Source organism: Diospyros lotus, chromosome 14, assembly GCF_014633365.1.
Source record: "Diospyros lotus cultivar Yz01 chromosome 14, ASM1463336v1, whole genome shotgun sequence".
Taxonomy (NCBI): domain Eukaryota; kingdom Viridiplantae; phylum Streptophyta; class Magnoliopsida; order Ericales; family Ebenaceae; genus Diospyros; species Diospyros lotus.
Window position 1 is genome coordinate 18,636,964 of NC_068351.1, and position 22,517 is coordinate 18,659,480.

At 36.7% G+C, this 22,517-nt stretch overlaps 1 protein-coding gene across 4 annotated transcripts; it reads right to left on the reverse strand.

Annotated features, from left to right (window-relative positions):
• Positions 1 to 122: 122 nt before the first annotated feature.
• On the reverse strand, positions 123 to 22,240 carry LOC127789538 (uncharacterized). Of its 4 annotated transcripts, XM_052318431.1 has the most exons (16): positions 22,088 to 22,229; positions 11,313 to 11,398; positions 6,572 to 7,001; positions 6,209 to 6,300; positions 5,724 to 5,882; positions 5,096 to 5,432; positions 4,521 to 4,639; positions 4,368 to 4,440; positions 4,074 to 4,297; positions 3,936 to 3,992; positions 3,691 to 3,844; positions 3,214 to 3,336; positions 2,970 to 3,140; positions 1,070 to 1,129; positions 859 to 981; positions 123 to 390 (listed from the first exon to the last, which is right to left on the reverse strand). In XM_052318431.1, exons 2-15 carry the CDS (start codon positions 11,378 to 11,380, stop codon positions 868 to 870), a joined length of 2,181 nt encoding a protein of 726 aa, XP_052174391.1. In that variant the 5' UTR covers positions 11,381 to 11,398; positions 22,088 to 22,229; the 3' UTR covers positions 123 to 390; positions 859 to 867. The 4 variants fall into 4 exon arrangements, with proteins under 4 accessions (XP_052174391.1, XP_052174390.1, XP_052174393.1 ...); XM_052318430.1 differs by lacking the exon at positions 123 to 390 and having other exon boundaries at positions 504 to 981; XM_052318433.1 differs by lacking the exons at positions 123 to 390; positions 11,313 to 11,398; positions 22,088 to 22,229 and adding an exon at positions 7,547 to 8,330 and having other exon boundaries at positions 504 to 981.
• Positions 22,241 to 22,517: the final 277 nt, after the last annotated feature.

Here is a 22,517-nt window from a genome sequence, read left to right on the forward strand (position 1 = left end):
GTATGTGTTATTTTTAAAAAATACAAAAAAAAAGCTAATACAATTTAAATAAACTTAAGAATAGTATGTGAAATTTATCGAAATTTATAATGACACATATTATTTGTTTTTAACATTAATAAACGTAACATTAAGCTTAGTTATCAAATACTGATTTTTACAAAACAATGGCTATACTACAGGCTACAGCACAACAATATAAAACAGAAACAGGCCCTGATAGCGGTGCAAATATATAATAGGTTGCGGGAGACTGAAATGGCTTCAAAGCCTATAAAATAGTGAGAGATGACAGAACAGTTATGATACTTCTCCCATCCCAGTGGTGTTGGAAATGGCACAATATAACTGAACACATTCTTCTGCTCAAGCTAAAGAACATTCGAATTCCTGATGTACAATTCAGAATCATACACCAAGTCAACATGCTTATCAAAATGAACCCAACCCCTTTATTCTAACATAGTTTGCAGCCGCATATCGAGCAAAAACTGCCGAAAAACAGTTTTAAGTAAACAGGAGTAGAAAAGCAATTACAATTGCATTTGCAAGTCAATTAGTACTAGGGGAGTATCAGCCAAAGGAAATTAAACGTGGAGGTCAATAACTATTTAGTACTAGAGATTCAAGGTTCAGCAACCGACTTCACGTTAAAGGGCCATGCCTAAAACTTCTTGTCAGTTTCTTCCCACCATCAATTGCTTCGAATTAAGACTATAATATATTTATATGACTACATCGCCCTTCAATTTATTCATGTATACATGTATAACCACCAATTCAATTTATAAGCCACTTCGTCGTTACAAGGTTATGCAGTTGCTTTGTAATACTAATTATACATATTGATTATCTTACCAGAGTTGCTTACAAGTTTGAAGCATCATCTTTGATGTTGTTGAGTGACTGAACTTCCATCTTCTTGGCTCTCTTCAGTTGTTTGACAATATCCAGCCGTTCAGACGAGTATGGAGTTGGGACCTAGTTCAGATAGAAATAAAGCATAAGAAGAGAGAAGATAAAGCAATGAAGAAAGTGGAAGATGTCAATACAGGTTAAGAAGATTTACCAAGCCCGGCATGTACTTCTGGATTGCTGCAAACATGGCTGCGTGGCCAACAGCAGATACCTGCTCATAAAAAAATGTTAGTACAATCAGTTCATTTGGTTCTGGGCACTGATACATCGGCTGCGCGTGCTATCTTATTTATGACAGAGCACAAGTTGTGTGCCTGTTTTAGGAGGCAACAAGAAGATAGGCTATAGAAATAATTAGTTTTAAACATTTTTGTTTCAAGAGGAGTTTTGCCTTTTATGCTCAAATTTAGGATTTATTTTATGCTTTCATATTTTTTGGTGATACCAAGCCTAGGATAAACTGCACTAGGGAAATTAACAAAGTGACTAACTATTCTAAGTTTATCGTTTGGATGAGACAAGTAGCAATAGAGGACTGGTAATGCATTTGTACACAAAAAAGCCTCTCCACATTTACAACCAGGTACAAAAAAAAAAGCCTTCCCACTTTTACATACCAACAAAAATCCTTATATAAAATGAATAGTCAAATCTACCAGGAAAGATGGCACATTGGTCAATTTAATCTTTTTGCCAAATCAGGCAAAGTTAGAACACAATAAACGTTCAAATACCACAATCAAGACAAAACAGACAGAAGGCCAGGGATTGTGTCATGATTTATAAGTATCAAGTATCAACCATGATGAAAGCAGATCCAAGTAGTTACATGGATATGGTAAGGATATTGATATAGTTTTAGTGACTCCACAATTTAGTGATTTTACATGAAGGAAAGCTGAATGGTTAAGCAATGGCAGTGCTCTCTGTGGCTAGTTTCACAACATGACCAATGTAATTGGTCTCCAGACATTCTGTAGGAAGTATATGGAAGGATAAGCCTAAACATTGTTAACAACAGTGAAAATATGGTAGCATTCCAATGTAATATTAGAGAAAAAAATTTATGGTTTGGTTAGGGGTTGTTTGATAGAACTTCCAGTTTTAATTTTCAATTTCAATTTTTTGTGTTCAAATTACATTTTTTTTAAAAGAAAATTAAACATTTTCATAACTTTGTTTCTTAAACCAAAATTTTGATAAAAAATTAAATATAGTATTTGATACAATTTCTTATTGGTTTGATTGGGAATTGTTTGACAGAACTTCCAGATTTTAATTTTTTGTGTTCAATTTATTGAAAACAACACCCTTAATCTAGAAAAATTTTAACTTTGCAACCTTGTTTTTGTTCTTTTCCAATTGGCACCCTCTATCAGGCTAGCCCAAACTGCCAGTCATTCCTTTTTCTTCTTCCTTTTCCTCCTTTCCACTGCTAACATTGACTCCCAACTCTCAAATCTAAGTGTCATCATCCAGACTCCTAAATTAGAACTAGGAGTTATAAAAACTCCCGGATGAGGTCTTAATGATAAGAGAAAAGAACACGAAAAGACAAGGAGAGAAACATAGAAGAGAGAAGAAAGAAGGAGAGAGCGGAAGACGAGAGACTAAACAGAGAAACAAAGAAGGAGGAGGTGCCATCAATCTCTGACTGGTATTCATCATAGGAAAGGATGTTGCCAGGGAGTTTGCAAGTTTGGCGAGGAAAGGGAGATAGAATGAAATGATGAAGGGAAGAAGTCAAGGAATGGATGAGATAGATTTGATCTTATTTTTTTTACCAAAACAGAATCAAACACCATTTTTGTTTTCATTTCTGAAATTTTGAAAATGAAAAACCTACCAAACTGGACCTCAAAAATTCATACAAGCCTTTTTAAGCTTCCTCTTTTTAGCTCATCTTTTAGTCTTCAAGCTTCTAGAAAAGTGGCTTGGCCACAATATAGATAGAATTGAACAGTTACAAATAAAGATAAAAGAGAAAAATTCATGAAAGAACTACATGTTTCATGGGAACACCACAAACTATAAGGTCAGGAGGTGCTTACAGGAAGCAGCATTAGGATTGTAATTGGGATAAGTGAAGCAATATCAGCTAGTGTTCTTTGTATCTTCCCCCTTTCCCTTTTCGTGACCTTGTGGCCACGCAACTGCTTCATGAGAAGTTCCAAAGAATCCAATATGTCTATACAAAGCAACTGAGTACCCATCCACACATCCTATATAAAAATTTGGTTGCAATATCAGCACCAGCATGGGATATTCAAAAACGCATGGGATATTCAGCCTTACAGCAGTTGTAGATATCAGCTTGATGGTGGATTTTCTGAGCAAACTCTTATGTAGGGGCTCTGATTCAGCAGCACTGCCCACCTTTCCCAGGGTTATTGGATCCAAGCCTGCTGAGTTGGTATCCTGTCATTCTAAGCATGTCAGCATTTATCAAATAGCAAATAAATCACATTGATGTAGGTTCCATGTTACAGGAGCAACGTGCTATGGGTGTTCAGAGACTGCATGAAAGGGTGACAAGAAGGCTGGTATATTGGAGGTTTTCTGGTTTTATGATTCACAAAGTATATTGCAATCATTCAAAGCATTACTTCGGAATTATTAGTAATGAAGAAGATACCATACTGCTTCCAGAAGTTCCTCAAAAATAAAAGAAAATAGGAAAAACACAATAGTAGCCCATTGTATTTTCAAAACTTGTTAACCAGATACAAGGAATCGAGGTCATTCTTAATATGACAATACATCTAGTAATACCTGAATCAGCTGAGATCTATGTTGGTGAATGCCACTTTTTATTAAATCAGTTGACTCTGGATTCACTTCTGAGTTTGCAGATGGATTTGTTCTGCCTTCTATTTGGGAAGGCAATGAGTCAGAGACAATTCTTTCTGAAATTCGCAGTAGCGCACTGTTGGGAAAAGCCACCATTATCTAATTCTTCTTTAAAGTAATCAATCATTCAAATAATAGCAAAACACAAACCAGAATGATCAACATACCTTGATTTATCATGAGCAGCCCAGTATCCCTCCAGACAGATGGATAGCAGACTCTGACTACAAAGTTACAAAGCTCATTCATCTAAAAGCCAATTAACCTAATAGGACGGAGTATGAATGCAGTCAGGAAATATTTACCTCCGAAGTAAGAATGAAAGTAAACTTGCATCTAAAGGTTGTTGAGTTGAATTGCTGACATGAGCAAACCCAGAGAAAACATCATAGCAAACAGTTAAAACAGTATATAGGATAGTTTCTTTCTCTGCTTGGATGGCCTGCTGTTTGGACCTCCTCCTCTCTTGATTGAATATGCTAGAAAATGATGCATAAAAGTCTAGCCACTCAATTTCATCAGTCACCACCTGAATGGAACATATAATTCATCAGCTGATACCAATATGAATATGCAACATGAAGTTTAATTAAACTAACCTCCATGAAAAGCTGATATTCAGACAGCGAAGAAAATTCAGGGTAAACAAAGAGGCTACCACATTCCAAGTAACTGCAGGAATTGCATTGGACTGGTTTAAATATCTACAAATCAATGTCAAAGTTGAAACACCTAGATCTGATATAATCTACCTGAGAAAGTCCTTAACATTCTCATCTAAATCTTTTATACCAATTCCTGACAAGAATAATCTGGTCTCCCTTCCCAAATATGCAAAGATGCCAAGAGTAGCCAAACTATTCTCTTGAACCTGCATAGATTTAAAACCAGAAGATAATAAACTGGTGATATCATAAAAATGTGAACAGAGAAGAATTATAAGATTATGAGGAGATTTGATAAGATTTACAGGTAATTGAGATATGAAGAAAATTGTATTTTATATAAAGAGCGACATGAACAAGCAATCTAGAATTATAAGGTTATGATGAGATTTGATAAGATTTATAACTGATTGGGATATAAAGAGCAACAGAGAAAGCAATCTCTGCTTGTAATGTATATAAAGAGTGACAGAACCAAGCAATCTAGAATTAGAACAGAAAAGGTTTGTATTGAATATTTTAGTAGCTTACTATTGAGTTTAATAATCTCTTTGAAGACTTCTAAACTCAATTATTAAGTGAAAGAGTAATCTATGATTGCACTATTAAAGGATAATTTAGAGTAGAGGCCAACAGTGTATTTGATGAATTGCAGAACTAACCTTGTCGCAGAAAATTTGCTTGCCAGAAATGACACTTTCCCTGTGGAATGCTGTAGAAAGCTTCTTCTGAACCAAGCCAATCCAAAATTCTACTTCTTCAATGTTCTTTCCAGGTAGAACCTTTTTACCAAAATGTATCAGGAAGTCCTCTTCAAATCCTGCCTCACTTGCTAAGTGGTGTAACTTATCCAGTGAAACAAGACTGTGTAACAAGTCCATCAAATGTGCCAGTATATCCTCAATGGAAGCTGATAATAAAGAACAAGAAACACGCCCTGAACCCAACTTCTTCACTGCAGCACAGCAACTGATAGCCAGAATGATCCCTGCAACACCACTGGACAACTTTGTGTTTAAAGGATCTCCTCAATGATGTTTTTCTAGATCTATTACAGCAGAAGGATCATGCATTTGAGTGAATGGAATTTGAAGGGAAAAAAGAAACTGTGAATTCATAATAGAATCCTAGAATTTTACAAGGATTATGCACATGTTTTGAATGGAACTAAATGAACTGTGTTCTATCATAAAATGCTACATTTTACAATGAATAAAACAACTATCATTTCATGATATGATGCTAAATTCTATAACTTTGAAATTAATATAAGGGATTCTAGGAGCCAACCTTCGTGCATATTCCATAGACCACTTCTTGAATAAGGGGATGAACAGTCCTGCCATTCGTGGTAGTTCTACCATTCTAAACCACTGTACCAACTTTGGATGCCTTATGTTCAACTGACTTTCAATGGACTCCCCAAGACAATTTGTCATGGGAGATAAGCTGAAAGCAAGTAAAAAACAGACATCAACCCTAATAGTCAGCCTCACCATTAGAACAACAAATAAACAGAGAGACATGAGCAGAATCCTAAAACAAGGTCTAAGTTCAATTTCTGTTCATATGAATTTTGCAAGTGCAGAGAGATAAATGAAATTATAAAGGAATTAGAAGACCCAAATCTTTTTACATTAGATTTTCACAATCAACAAATTATGATATTGAGAAACAAAATTTCCTTGAAAAGTGTTAAGTTATTTGGGAAAACAGTTTCTAGAACTAAAGACCATCCAGTAATACTTTTCCTGCAAAGGTCTATTGGTACTCACATCTCATTAACAGGAGAAGAGTTCTTGTAATGTTTATGGGAAAGAAATAATTCAACTTCAATCACGGCTTTCAACAAGGCATACACTGCAACCTGTTCAACCATATGAAGAAACAATGCTTTCTCAGTTCTTCCATGAATTCAAATTCTACAAAGATGTTCTACCTAAGGTTACCCAGCATGTAATTACTTACAGCATGAAATGATCAACCACAACTACATGGAGATTAAGGTACCAAATATCATCTAAAATTTTTGAAGTTAATACAAACTACACAACATTGGTAAATAGGAAATAACAACATAGATTTTTGCTGCATGAGAAAATGGATAACTGCCATACTCTTATATGATTTCTGCCTACCTGATATGCAATGCGTTTATGCCATGCCTGGACATCCACCCCAACCCATGCCATCGCAAGCTCAGTGTGATTTCTAGTCAATTCGTGTGCCTGAATTGCAAGGGAAAAACTCCTAGCAGATTCATGCAATACCCACAGAAGACAATTGACCTTATTAAACTCCATTTGAGGACTATGCATTGGAGCAACAAAAGGCACACTCTCACTATTGGTTTGATTAGAGTCAGTAGAAGAAACTGCCAATGATAATGCTCTAGAGAGAAACCATCTTGTTAGAGGAACTTGAGATGAACAAAAGTAGAGAGTACGCAGAGCTCCACATGGAAGGTTACTCCTTGAAAGGCAATAAATCTCTTGCTCTTTCTCATTGTTATTTGATCTGGAAAGTGCACTAGCCCTCAACTTTCGACCCTGTAATTCAAAAGATTTTCTGCAAGACGAAGAAGGTACCATTGAATCTCCCCCCTAAAGAAATCACCTTAAGAATATTGTCATGTATAACCATGTATAGTCTGCATTATACTACCAATGTGGATTATTCCAATAGGCAAACATGCTGAGATTACATTACTAGAGTCTGAATTTCAAAAGAAGTTTTCTTTCCCAGTAAAACATACAATTTTGTTTTGTTTTTCTATTCAAATTAATCACATTAAAACACATTTCTCATGGCATGATGACAATATTACACTTTTTTTCTTTGAATCTTATCTCTAAATTTCAGCTCATTATATTGATTCTTCCCCTGCCCCCCCAAGGGAAACTTTGGAAGCCCAATATTTTATAAGAAAGGAAGGTAAATGAGAAGTACTGGATGCAATGATATTGTCATCAAGGAAAAAAAAAAAAAGATAAGAAAACTTTAGAGCAAGAAGTAAACAATAAAGAAAGCATACACAGTCACACAGATGTACTTGGAAACTGAAGTAGAGGGAGAAAAACAAGATCAACTTATAGGCATGGATCAAATCAAACCTTATTGTCAACATCAATAACTAGAAGGAACTCGCAATCTTTGTCCTGTTGTTTAAGCCCACAACTTGAAGGAAAGTCCTATATGCTTGCAAGCACACATAATACTCTAAAATTCCATCCTTGGGCATCTTCTGATTATCTTGTTAAAATCCCACAAGATAAAATATTGATATTTAGTATCACACAATTGAGAGAGAAGATGAGGCTCAGAAGATTGGAATCTCTCCCTTGATTTCTCTAACTTGAAGTAGCCCCATGTCATGACCAGCTTGTTATTTTTAAATTCTATTTTTACTTATTTTGCAGAAGTAGTTAGTTATTGCTTTTATTACCTAATTATTCTCAATTATGGAGTGATTTAAGAGGTTATGTAGTAATTAAGGAGCAGTTACTAGTAGTGGAGTAGTGGTAATTGCTCTGTAGAATTGTGGGCTACTTATATATACAGCCATAACCCTCATGGCCGAGCATATGGAACAGAATTTAACACCTAACTAAATTGTTAGGTTGAAGAGAACTTAGGAAAAATATCCCACGTTATCTTGAATTGAACCATAGGCCAATCTCTTATACAAAAGGCTTCCTACTTAAGTTAGAATTCTACCTAACTTCAAACATTATAAAGGTATATCCATTCTAAGATACATCTACTACTTTACATTATCTCTATTATTTAGGTAACTTATCTTCACAATCTTATCTCCTATAATTTTTCCAGTTATCTAGGAACTCTCTTCATCTTCTTTATCCGCATCATCTCGGCTTCATCTCTTTCTCTTGTAGCACGTTAATGACCTCATCTTCTTATCATAAGCACACAGATTCCTAACAACCCCCCCCCCCCCCCCCCTCATGCTGATGAATAAATATTTTCCATTCCCAGCTTGCTAATTAAAGCTTTAAACCCCGGTCTTGACATGGCCTTTGTAAGAACATCTGCTTCTTGATTTTCTATAAGAACATAAGTTAGTTGGATTCCTCCTTCCACAATTTCTCTTTGTATGAAACTTCTATCAATCCTCATATGCTTCATCCTATCATGTTATATAGGGTTATTGACAATGCTTATGGCCGACTTGCTGTCGTTGTATAGCTTCGTTGGTAATTTTAGAGGCATTTTCATATCTTCCATTATTCTTGTCAACCAAATTAATTCACAAATACCTTGAGCTATTACCCCGAATTCTTCTTCGGCACTATTTCTTGCAACCACGGTTTGTTTTTTACTCCTCCAAGTGACGAGAGTTCCCCATAGTTTAGTGCAGAAACCCGAAGTAGACCTGTTATTAGTAACAGATCCGGCCCAATCAGCATCAACAAATCCTTCTGCCCCTCTATTCTCACCTTTCTTAAATAACAAACCTTTCCCAGGTGTCCCTTTTAAGTATCTCAAAATATGGTAAGCAACATCTAAGTGTTGTTGAGTAGATGAGTGCATAAATTGGCTCACAATGCTTACTGCATATGCTATGTCTGGACATGTGAGTGAGAGATAGATCATTCCGCCAACAAGCCTTTGATACCTTTCTTTATCAACTAGAGGATCATTATCCTTTATGAGATATTTCCAATTTCTTTCTAAGGGTGTGTGCCTCGGTTTACAACCTAGCATACCTGTATCTTTAAGGAGGTCCAAAGTGTATTTCCTTTGAGAGAGTTGTATGCCCTGCTTGCTTCTTGCCACTTCCATTCCCAAGAAGTATTTCATTTCTCCAAAATCTTTAACCTCAAACTCTTTCTTCAATCTTTGTTTCAAATTGTCAATTTCTAAAGCATCATCACCGATTATAATTATGTCATCCACGTATACAATTAGGATACACCTCTTTCCATCTGTTGTACACTTGGTGAAAAGTGTATAATCTGCTTCTCCTTGTGTATAGCCAAACTTAGTGATTGTTGAGCTGAATTTCTTGAACCATGCTTGTGGAGATTGCTTTAGCCCATAGAGTGATCTTTGTAGTTTGCACACTTTGCCAGTTTTTCCTTCTTCTTAAAACCCAAGTGGGATTCTCATGTACACATTTTCTTCTAATTCCCCATTTAGGAAAGCGTTTTTAATATCTAGCTGGAACAATTTCCAATCCAGATTTATAACAAGAGATAATAGAACCCGTATGGAATTTAACTTTGCTACAGGTGCAAATGTCTCCTCATAGTCTATTCCATAAGTTTGAGAGTACCCTTGGACTACTAACCTTGCTTTGTAACTATCCACACAGCCATCTAATCTATACTTGATAGTAAATACCCATTTGCAGCCAATGATCTTTTTGTCTTTGGGAGTTTCAACAACATCCCATGTGTGGTTCCCAATCAAGGCTTTCATTTCCTCTATCACTACTTCCTTCCACTTAGGATCTCTAGGATCTCTTAGAACTTCTTTGATATTTTGAGGTACTGTTATTGCATCAACAGTAGTTGTGAAAGCCTTAAACTGTGTAGACAACCTAGAATATGTTAGATAATTAGAAATAGAATGCTTAACACATGATCTCACCCCCTTTCAGATAGAAATGGGAATGTCTAGATCATTGTCGTGGCTGCCATCATGCTCTTTGGTTGATTCAATATGTTTAGCAGGTTCTTCCTCTCTTGTTGGACCTTCCCCTGGTTCTAACAATTGGTCGAGATGAGGATCAGAACACTTAGACCTTCTTGAATATACTTTGATAGCCTTTTCTCCCCCTAAATCAATCACCAAGGGCTCAATTTGTTGGGGAACAGGAGAGTTAAAAGAGTTAAGGTTGGTTGATTCCACGAGAATTGGTTGAAAGGAAGGCGGGAGAGGAAGAGATACTATAGGATCCCAATGTTTTTCGACCTGTTGTAACCCACTCCTAGAATAATAGAATTCATTTCCATAAATGTCACATCACAAGAAACAAAGAATTTTTGTGATGATAGGCAATAACATTTATATCCTTTTTGTGTGCGAGAATAGCCAATAAATATGCATTTGAAGGATTTTGGCTCGAGTTTGTGATGGTTAGAACCGATTTGATGAACATATACAACACAACCAAAAACTTTAGGAGAAAGAGAGTTAAGGATGCGTATATGAGGATAATAATGCAGGAGATGATTCAAGGAAATTTGATAGTCTATTACTTTGGATGGCAGCCTATTGATCAAATAAGAGGCTGTTAAAACCGTCTCACCCCAATACTTATGAGGAGTAGAACTAGCAATCATTAGGGATCTAACCACTTCAAGCAAATGACGATTTTTTCTCTCCGCTATCCCATTTTGCTGAGGAGTATAGGGGCAAGTGCTTTGATGAAAAATCTCATGATTTGTTAGATATTGGGTGGGGGGTTGAGAGAAGTATTCACGGCCATTGTCAGTCCTAAGGATGCAAATAGAGGACTGAAAGACATTTTGAACCAATTTATGAAAGGCTTGAAAGATAGCCTCTACTTCGGATTTGTCTTTCATGAGATATACCCAATATACTCTTGTGTTGTCATCTATAAAGGTGACAAACCATCTAGCACCAATCAAGTTTGGAATTCTTGCTGGGCCCCAAATATCGATATGAATCAAGTAAAAAGGCTTAGAAGGAGAGTAGGAATGAGGCTGATATGTACTATGTGTTTGTTTTGCAAGAATGCAACTTTCACATTGAAGAACTACTCCCTCTTTATTGAAGAATGAATCTGGATACAACCGTTTCAAATAAGAAAAACTAGGATGGTCAAGCCTATTATGCCATAACAAAATATTGGAATTAGAATGAACTGTAAACGAGAGTTTAGGAATGAACTGATTTGAGGGAGATAGGTTGTCTGATATCCAATAAAGCCCGTTCTTTTCCTCAGCACTGCCAATCATCTTCCCCGAGGTTCGGTCCTGAAAAACACAAAGAGATGGAAGAAAAATCACAGTGCAGTCCATATCCCTTGTTAATTTGCTAACAGATAACAAATTGCATGTCAAATTTGGCACATATAGTATTGTTTTAAGTTGCAGTCCAGCCACACATATACTCTCGTGCCCCTTAACAGTGGATATGCTCCCATTTGCCATTAACACTGTTAACTTCTTATTTTGAGGCTGAAATTTTTCAAAAAACAGGTTTGATCCGGTCATGTGATCGGATGTACTGGTGTCAACAATCCAACCTTTTTCATTAACGCTTCTAGTAGTTAGAGAGTACTTTAAGTTACCTCCTTGGACCAATGGTGCAGGCGTGCTGGCTGTTGAGATGTCTGGATCCTTTGTCAGTTGAGTGTCGAGTAGTTTTTGTAACATCTGCATCTGATCACTAGTTAGAGGGGCTGCAACTGATGTTGTGTAGGCTGGTCTCTCTTTTTCTCTTCTATTCGTTTCCAATTGGATGGCTTCCCATGCAACTTCCAGCAAGTTTCCTTGGTATGATATGGCTTGTTGCAATACTCACACCATGGTTTATCCCTAGGGAATTCCTCCCTCTTGGTTGTGATAAGTGTCGATCCTGCACTTGGATCTCCTGCTGGAAGCATGACTCGTTTTCTGCTTTCCTCTCTTCTTACCTCTGCAAATACCTATCGAAGGGAAGGAAGAGGTTTTACACCAAGTAGGCGGCCTCTCACTTCATCTAGATCGGAATTAAGGCCCTGGAGGAAGTCAAAAATCCTTTCTTTCTCTAGCATCTTGCCATACTTCAAGCTGTCAGTTGTGCACTCCCAACTTGGATCATAAAAGAGATCCATCTCCTGCCAAAGTTCTAGCAAAGTATTGTAATATTCAATCACATTCATATTACCTTGCCTAGTGGTCTGAATGGCTGATCGAATCTTGAAACATTGGGTTGTATTTTCAAAATCCGAGTATATTTCTTGGACTCCATCCCATGCCTCCTTAGCTATCTTGTAGAAGAGGTATGTGCGACCAATTTTCGGCTCCATCAAGTTGATGAGCCATGCCATAATAATCGAGTTCTCAGCCTCCCATCTTTGATAATCAGCAGAGGTTTCTGGTGGTGCTACAACATCACTAGATAAGTAGCCATATTTGCCTTTTCCTTTAATCACTAATGTAACCGATTGACACCACTCTCGGAAATTCTGACCATTCAATCAGTATTGAGTGATATGTAGGCTTTGGCTATCAAAAGACAGGGGCGATCCTTGAGCCACCATTGGTTGTGGGGACGATTCTGTAGATGCCGTAGATTTTGAAGTGGCCATGGCTGTTGTAGGAATATGCCTTGATAAATCAAACTTGGATCAATCGAGCTCTGATACCATGAACAGAATTTAACACCTAACTAAACTGTTAGGTTGAAGAGAACTTAGGAAAAATTTCCCACGTTATCTTGTATTGAACCATAGGCCAATCTCTTATACAAAAGGTTTCCTACTTAAGTTAGAATTCCACCTAGCTTCAAACACTATAAAGGTATATCCATTCTAAGATACATCTACTACTTTACATTATCTTTATTATTTAGGTGACTTATCTTCGCAATCTTATCTCCTATAATTTTTCCAGTCATCTAGGAACTCTCTTCTTCTTCTTTGCATCATCTCGGCTTCATCTCTATCTTCATCTCTTTCTCTAGTAGCACGTTAATGACCTCATCTTCTTATCATAAGCACACAGATTCCTAACACATATCAATGTATGAATTATCAAGTTTATTGAATTCTTTTTGTCCTCCCTCAAGTTCTATCTAATTTTCTTCCCCCATTCTCTCGAATTCTCCCCTCATTTATGTCAACAACAACAACATATCCAACCTTTATCCCACTATGTGGGGTCGGCTACATGAATTCTAGACTTCTATATATTTCTGTCTTTTGTCATATCTTCATTTAGGCCCATACACTTCATATCAAACTTTAATGTCTCTCCCAAAATCTTCTTGGGTCAACCTCTACCTCTTTTTTTTACTAATTGTTCCATTTCATCAACTCTCCTCACAGGAGCGTCTCTTGGTCTTCTTCTCATATGACCAAACCATCTTAGTCTAGTCTCTCTCATCTTCTCCTCGATTGGCACTACTCTTACCTTATTATGAATAACTTCATTCCTAATTTTATCTTTTCTTATATAGTCGCACATCCATCTTAGCATCTTCATCTCTACTACGCTCGTCTTTTGCTTATGCTGGTATTTGACTGCCCAACATTCTGAGCCATACAACAAAACTGGTCTTATAACTGTCCTATAGAATTTTCCTTTCAGTTTTAATGAGATTTTACCATCACATAACACCCCTGATGCATTTCTCCATTTTAGCCAACCTGCCTTAATTCTATGTGTGACATCCTCGTGAATTTCTTCATCTTTTTGAATTATTGATCCCAAATATCGAAAATGATCTTTTCTTTGTATGATTTGTTCTTCCAATTTTATTATAACATCATTCACTCTTGCATTCTTACTAAATTTACATTCTATATATTATATTTTCCTTCTATTTAATTTAAATCCCTTAGATTTTAAATTGTTTCTCCACAACTCAAGTTTAGTGTTCACTCCCTCTTTTGTTTCATCCACCAATACTATGTCATCTGCAAATAGCATACACCATGGCACCTCTGTCTGAATGTGTTTAGTAAGTTCATCCATTACTAAAGCAAATAAGTATGGACTTAGTGCAAAACCTTAATGTAGTCCCATTGTAATTTTAAACAGTTCAGTATCCCCTCCGCATGTTCTGACCCTTGTCTCTGCACCGTGATACATGTCCTTAATGCTATTCGGACTCCTTTCTTCTCTAAAACTCTCCATAATACTTCTCTAGGGACCCTATCATAGGCCTTTTCTAGATCTATAAACACCATATACAGGTCCTAATAATCCTGATACCTTTTCATTATGCGACTTAGTAGGTATATAGCTTCTATTGTTAACCTACCAGGCATAAGACCAAACTGATTTTTTGAGACGTCTGTTTCTTTTCTGAGCTTCTGCTCTATTACTCTCTCCTAGAGTTTCATGGTATGGCTCATTAACTTAATTCATCTGTAATTTTCACAGTTTTGAACATCTCCTTTGTTCTTGTATATAGGAACCAAAGTACTCTTCTTCCACTCATCTGGCATCTTTTTTTGATTTAATTATCGCGTTAAATAATTTCGTTAGCCAGGAGATGCCCTCTTCTCCCGTGCATTTCCATGCTTCTATTAGTATATTATTCGGTCCCACCGCCTTATGATTTTTCATCTTTTTTAATGCTTGCCTTATTTCTTTTAAACTTATGCATCGATAAAATGTATAGCTCACGTTCCTTTCGGAGTTATTAAGATGTCCCAACCTAACTCTTGTGTCCCCACCATCATTGAATAATTTTGTGAAATATTCCTTCTATCTCTCCTTAATTGCTCCCTCATTCACTAATACATTTTGATTTTCATCTTTTATGCATTTCACTTGGTTTAGATCCCTTGTTTTTCTTTCTCTTACTTTAGCTAATTTATATATATCCCTTTCTCCATCTTTTGTATCAAGTCGTTTATATAGATTCTCATATGCTTTTGACCTTACTTCACTAACAGCTCTTTTTGTTGCATTTTTCGCTTCTTTATAATTTTTTAGGTTTTCTTCATTGTTACACTAATATATAGCCTTATAGCAAGTTTTCTTATTTCTAATTTTCAATTATACCTCTTCATTCCACCATCAAGACTCCTTAAAGTTTGAGCCTCTACCATTTGTCTCTCCAATGACTACCTTTGCCGTGCTTCTCAGGGCAGTAGCCATTTCCCTCCACATTTGGTTTACCTGTCCTTCTCCATTCCATTTCCTTCTACCCCTTAATTTTTCTTTGAAGATTAATTGTTTCTCACCTTTTAAATCCCACCACCTAATTCTTGGATTTTTTTTTATGTAATTTTTTCTCTTCCAATTTCTTACTTGGACGTCAAATACCAAAAGTCTATGTTGAGTAGTCAAACACTCCCCCAATATCACTTTACACTCCCTATAACATAACCGATCCTCTTGTCTCATGAGGAAATAATCTATTTGGGTGCTTGATGTGACATTTTTATATGTGATTAAGTGTTCGTCCCTTTTTTGAATCTAGTATTGGTTATGATGAGCCCATATACCATAGCAAAATCTAGAATAGATTTACCCTCATTATTAATTTTCCCGAATCCATACCCTCCATGTAACTCTCTATAGCCATTTTCGTCTGTACCCACATGACCATTTAAGTCACCTTCTATTATCACTTTCTCTCCTCTTGATATCATTTGTATGAGTCCCTCTAGGTCCTCCCAGAATTTTACTTTTATCTCTTCACCTAACCCCGCTTGTGGTGCATATGTACTGTTAACTAAAGATATTCATAGTCATTCTTCCTAGACCAACCTTCACCATAATAATCCTATACCATATTCTCTTTACATCCATTATCTCATCTACTAAGCTTTTATCCATAATAATCCCCACTCCATTTTTCGCTCGATCATTTCCTGTGTACCATATTTTATATCCAGTTTCTAATAAAGTTTTTTTCTTTTTTCCCTACCCATCTCGTCTCTTGAAGGCACATAATATTAATCTTTCTCCTAATCATCACATCTACCACTTCCATAGCTTTGCCTGTTAATGTTCCTATGTTCCATGAGCCAATCCTTAATTCTTGCTATTTCTCCCTCAATTTCTAGTTATATCTTCTAAATAAACATCAGTTAAGACTAGGGTCTTCACATTTGGTATCAGAGTTGTCCGGTTCTTGGTTGGATCTAGGCATTTCTAACTAGAGGTGTCAAAAGGGCCGGGCGGCCCGCGGGCCGCCCGGCCCAGCCCGTGACGGGCCGGGCTGGGCCAAAGAAATTGGGCCCACGGCCCGGCCCGGCCCGGCCCGTCTAAGGGCCCGGCCCGTGGCCCGTTGGGCCCTTATGGGCCGGGCCCATGAGGCCCTTATGGGCCAGTAAGGCCCTTACTCATTTTTTTTTTTAATTTTGTTATTCTTAGGTAATTATTGATATTGGATGCTAAAAAATTTAATTTCGCAATATATATAAATAATAACCATCAATTAATTTATTTAAAATTTTTAAGTTAAATTTTTTATATATTTAAATTATAAATAAACATTCTCCTTTTTATATGTACATTATTTTTCATATCAATTCACAACAAAAATTATAAGGCATATAGAATTTTGAAATATAAAATAATGAAATAATATTTAAAACTTAAGAATTAAGATAGAAAATATTTTAAAAAAACAAATTAATTTTTATATATGTATTATTTTGATATTTATATATGTATATATTATATGTATTATTTTAAAAAAACTGTGGGCTAAGGGCCCGGCCTGGCCCTCTAGCCCACGGGCTGGCCCGGCCCAGCCCGGCCCGACCCTTTTGTAGGGGGGCCGTGGGCCGGGCCGGGCCCTATCAATTATAAAAGGGCCCGGGCCCGGCCCGGCCCTTTTAGTAAAAGGGCCAGCCCGGCCCGTTTAAAAAGCCCGTGGGCCAACTCGGGCCGGACCGGGCCGGGCCGGGCCTGCCCTTTTGACACCTATATTTCTAACCACACTTTGAGAGGTGAGCAAGACAAGCCAATTTCTGGAAGAGGATCAAAGGCAGTTACAGAATTACTGGAATGTTAGATCGAAGATCTGAGAAGGGAATTCTTAACTATTTAGAAGAATTAGGGGGGAGAATGAGAGGGGAAAGGGAAGAGTTCGAGAATTAGGAAGGAAGAATTGAGAGAGAGAGAGAGAGAATCGTAGGAGGGAAATGAGATCACTGAAATTGTATTCAATGATTTCAAATGAGCTGGGTCAGATCTTATATACTGATCCATAACTGGGAATTAGCGCCAAAAATGGTTACCAATTCTAAGTACAACTTGTAATGCATACATGAAGTACAACTCCTTACAACCATAACTACCCTCAATGTAATAGCCTCGATTTAGGTACATGACAACTTTCCTCCCTTTAAAATATTTCTTGTCCTCAAGATATGCCAAGCAAATTGGCAGAACTGGGAAATTGCTTGAGGAGGTCGGGTAGATATTCCTAGGTATTGTTGCCAGGGTGTAGAGAAGACCACTGGACAAGTACTTGGGTTATGGGAGCTCCATGCTTGTAGATGATCCTTTTATCGTCAATGCAACTGCTTCTACTTCTTCACTGACGTGAGGGGGAAGTGCTTGACTGGCCACATTGTTCTTGATAAACTTCTTAAGTAAGGAGATATGGAACACCAAGTGGATGTGAGTCCCCTCGAGTAATTGTAACTTGTAGGCCACCTTCCCAATCTTCTTAAGGATGGGGTACGATCCATAGAATTTTGGGTTTAGCTTGGAGATTGGTTGACGAAAGATGGGTTTTAGGTGGGGTGGGCTGAGCCTTAAGTATACTTCATCTCCTTCTTCGAACTCCCTCTCACTTCGCTTCTTGTCTGTTATCTGTTTCATCTGATTCTTGGCATTGGCCAATTCATTCTTCAATGTTTGCAATATGTATTGTTTGTGTTGCAAGTAGGCATCCACTGTTGCCACTATAGTGGGTTCCCCCGATAGCTAGTAATAGGTTTGGCTTTTAGCTATAGAGCTTCAAATGGCGTCATGTTGATAGGATTGTGGTGGCTGAAATTGTACCACCATTGGGCTAGTGACAACCATTTATGTCATCCCTTAGGCTGAAGAAAATAGAAGCACCTTAGGTATGTTTTGAGACAATGATTAACCCGCTCGAATTGGCTATCCATTTGCGGGTGGTAGGTAGGGACATGTGTAGTTTGGAGCCCAAAGAACGTAATAAGTCTAGCCAAAATAAGTTGGTAACACCTTATCTATGTCTGATACTATTGACTGAGGTAGCCCATGCAACTTGACCACGTTGTCCAGAGAGAGCCTAGCCACTTCTTGGGCTGTGAAGGGGTGGGATAGGCTCAGGAAGTGGATATGTTGAAGGAAATTGGGATGTAGACCTACATCAACAAGTCTAGAGAGGAATTAGAAACAAAAGATTACAGATGAAGATCCTCTAGTGGACAAGGAGACCTATCAACACCTAATTGGGAAATTGATCTATCTATCCCTAACTAGGCTAGACATTGCTTTCAGTGTGAGCTTGATCAACCAATTCATGCATGCTCCCACGAAGAGGCATATGGATGCAGCCATTCAGATCCTAAGATACTTAAAAGGAAGTCTAAGAAAAGGATTACTATTCAAAAAGACGAGTACTAGGGATGTAGTGGGGTACTCAGATGTAGATTGGGAAGGAACAGTAGATGACAGTAAATCTACAACTGGGTATTGCACTAAAATTTGGGAAAATCTAGTAATTTGGAGAAGTAAAAAACAAACCGTTGTTGCAAGAAGCAATGCAGAAGCCGAGTTTCGTGCATTGGCTCAAGGAACTTGTGAGCTCATTTGGATCCAAAGATTTATGGCAGATTTAAACATGCCTATCACCAGTCCCATGAAACTTTACAACAACAATAAATCAGCTATAAGTGTAGTACACAACCTAGTTCTGCATGACATGATGAAGCATGTTAGAATCAACAATCATTTCATCAAGTCTGAAATAGATAATAGAACTATATTCTTATCCTATGTTCCCACAACTTCCCAGGAAGTTGATGTTCTTACCAAAGTTCTATCCAAACCAAGCTTTGAGTCTTGTGTGGGCAAGATAGGAATGATTGACATCTATTCACCAGTTTGAAGGAGAGTGTTGGAAAATCAAATCCCACAATCTATGGGATTGATTATAATCAACCTTAATTGTTGGGATTAATTTATTGATGTAAATTAGTAATTGATGTAATTGGGATTCCTTCTTTTTTCCTTAGTTATAGGGATTTGATTAATTCTTTCTCCTATATATATTGTAACCATTCCTAGTGAAGATTAGAGAAATATATACCAAGTTTTCTCACAATAACTAACCTTGCTTTCTGTTCAATAATCAACTGTACCTCCTGCAAAATCAATGTAACAAGGAAGCCACAAGAGCAGATATGCCATAGTTGACCTAACAGTTGACCATCCGTTGAGTAGTGGTGATAAATTGGTTATGAAATTTGATAGTCGACCTGACAGTCTACCGTTTGATGTCACGATCAACTTCCAGGTAGTCGATGTAGGTGATAGTCGATCTCCTAGTGATTCTCTCTTTGCAAGCTTAAATTGTTTCTTGTTTAAGTCGACCAACTAGTCAACTATCCTCATAAACAGCCAATTTAAGGGTTGAATATTTGATCTATCAATAGATTCTTGGGCTGTAATGACTCGTTTCTGTACTATTTGAAAGTTGAAACATAGCAGGTATTTATATTCTCATTCTTCCAGCCAATATAGCCATTAGAGATCAGCCAAAAAGGTGGTTGGGCTATAAATAAGCCCTCATAAAGACAAAAGCAAGCTAATGATCAAGTGACCTAAAGCCAAACTCTCTCAAATAGAAAAGAAAAGTCTTATCAACTAAAGGTGAACAAAAAGCCTCCACAAAGTTGAAGATTCTTTGCTTTACAAAAGGGAGTTGTTCTGTCATTTTGAAAGGAATATAAAGAATATTCTTTTGGTTTCATTTGAGCTTAAATTCCTTGAATTTTATCGGTTCAAGTGTTGACAAAAGTTGTACAAACACTATAAATCTCTATTGGTGTGTAGAAGGCAAGTAGGAGCTTGCCAAAGTTGTGAGTGGTTGCCTAGAGCTTGAGAATCTATGAATCGAATGTACATGTGTCTCTGGTGGACCTAGATTGCATGTACATTTGTTATAAATCAATAACAACAACTAAAGATTTAAAAGAAGTAAAAATTGGATCCCTCTCCAGTCCACAAATTAGGGACCAACAAGTTACAGAAAGACCAAATAAAACTTGATGTAAAACGTTGAAGCATGACATGGGATATAACAGCCTTCTCGAAGATATGGTTATGAATAGAGATGATTGTTGAGCTAGAACCCATGTAGTTTAGCCCACCTAATGGAATTAACTGATACTCCCACATCTTAAGCATATGATTCATAAGCACTTGCAAGAGTATCATGTAATGTCAAAATTTTGGAGATTCAGTTCTGAATAATGTGTTTCATGTCTATTATCCTCTCCCCCCCCCCAAAGTGTCTTGCTTATAAAATTATCAAATGGAAGATTGTTAGGATTCAGTGTTAGTAATTTGTAAGCAGAACTTGGGGTGTGAATTGTACACTGTAAAATAGTACAAAGTACGTCAACATTGACATAAAACTACAGTAACTTGAAGTGGAAAAGGATTATAGTCAGAACAAGTTGCTGAAGTATGTTGGGTTGATTCATAGAGAGTTTGAATACCATCAAACAGACCCATAACAGTCTGAATGGACCGCCCTTGACAGTTCTTAATGAGAATCTTGTTATGAATTTAATTTAGAATCCCTAACACAGAGAATCTTATTTTCATATGTATATAATATGTATATCAAATATATAAAGGCAATCAGTGTGTCTTTTTTTTTCTTTTTTGAAGCAGTTATCACAACATTTGTGACAATTTTACCCTTAAATATTATATATGTGCCATTTGGATACCCTTATAGTGTGAGTAGTCTTTAGTTGGTTCAAGATAAATAATACAGATTAGCCATAAAAAAGACAAGTATAAATCCCCATCAGCCCCCAAATAATGAATTCTTTCACATATAGAGAGGAGGAAGAAGAATGATAAAGAGAAGAATGGTAGAAACAAAAATCTGATAGAAAAATTTCTTACAGAGATACTTGGCACACACAGAGTGAGTGCCCATCACCTCTAGAGTATATAAACATGTTTGCTGAGTAGTTAATTCTTTTTTAAGCTTGTAGTGTAAGAATGTCCATGTTGTATCACGTTGTCTCCATGTCCAGACTCCGGATTGCAACTCCTTAATTTATTAGATGTTTTTACATGGATAATCAAATAAAAATTAAGTTACTTTCTTGATACTTGTTTACTCATTTCTTGTCATTTGCTAACCCCTCAAAAAGAACTCAATTCCAAACATAGTGGAAAGATATTCTTAGATGTATTCAAAATTTTTTCCTTTTTTTCCTGAATAGAAAATAATACCAAAACTATTTCATCTCTGAATCCAATAAAACAAGTTCTAAGCTGAAGAAGTTCGGCTACATGACGTCAATAATGTATTGAGAATTAGTACTAAATCAGGTAAAAACTCAGCTTAACTGCAATTATTAATGTCCAGTTAAGCTTCGAATACGGCTTCAAAGTTCGCAATCAACAAAAACCGTCATGAAGAAAAGGAAGTTAAAACAATGAGAAATTAAGAATACTAGGATTTCAAATCTTACCTTAATTGCAATTATTAATGTCCAATTAAGTTCCACCACGACTTCAAAGTTCATAAATCAACAAAACTTGTCAAAAATAACGACATAGAAAGTTAAAACAATAAGGTATTATGTATGCTAGATTTCAAACACGGATTCACCCAAACACTTTGATAAATAAACAGCCCACAATTTTGCGACCAATGTAGGTTAGATTAAACAAGAAACGAAAATCAAAACGAAATCAGACGTCCGCATTCAAGTCCATTTCGTAAAAACACGCATATCCATGAAGAGATGTAATATTTATTACCCGTGGCAGAAGAATTCGGGGAGTCGAAGACACGAGGCGGAGGCCATCGTAGAAGGCGAAGAAGAAGTGGGAGAATGGGAAAAGAAGAGAAATTTACGTACAAAGAAAGCTATATAGCGAGGTCCCGCGCGAAGCCATCGAGGCAGAACATCGAAGGAATCAAGTTGAAAGAGAGATATATATATATATATATATACGTGCACACAGAATCCATTATTATATATTTCCTTGCCATAGGGTTAATCTCCCGCCAGCCTATTGATTTCATTTTCAATTTGCTTTTGGACTGTTGCTTTTCCTTATTTTAAGATAAATTAGGTTATCAGTTCTTAAATTTACTTTATCCATTATAATAAATTAGTGGCTGTATTTTAATTTTTTTTACAATACTCGTTAAATTTTAATTTTTATTATTATTCTATACCCCTTT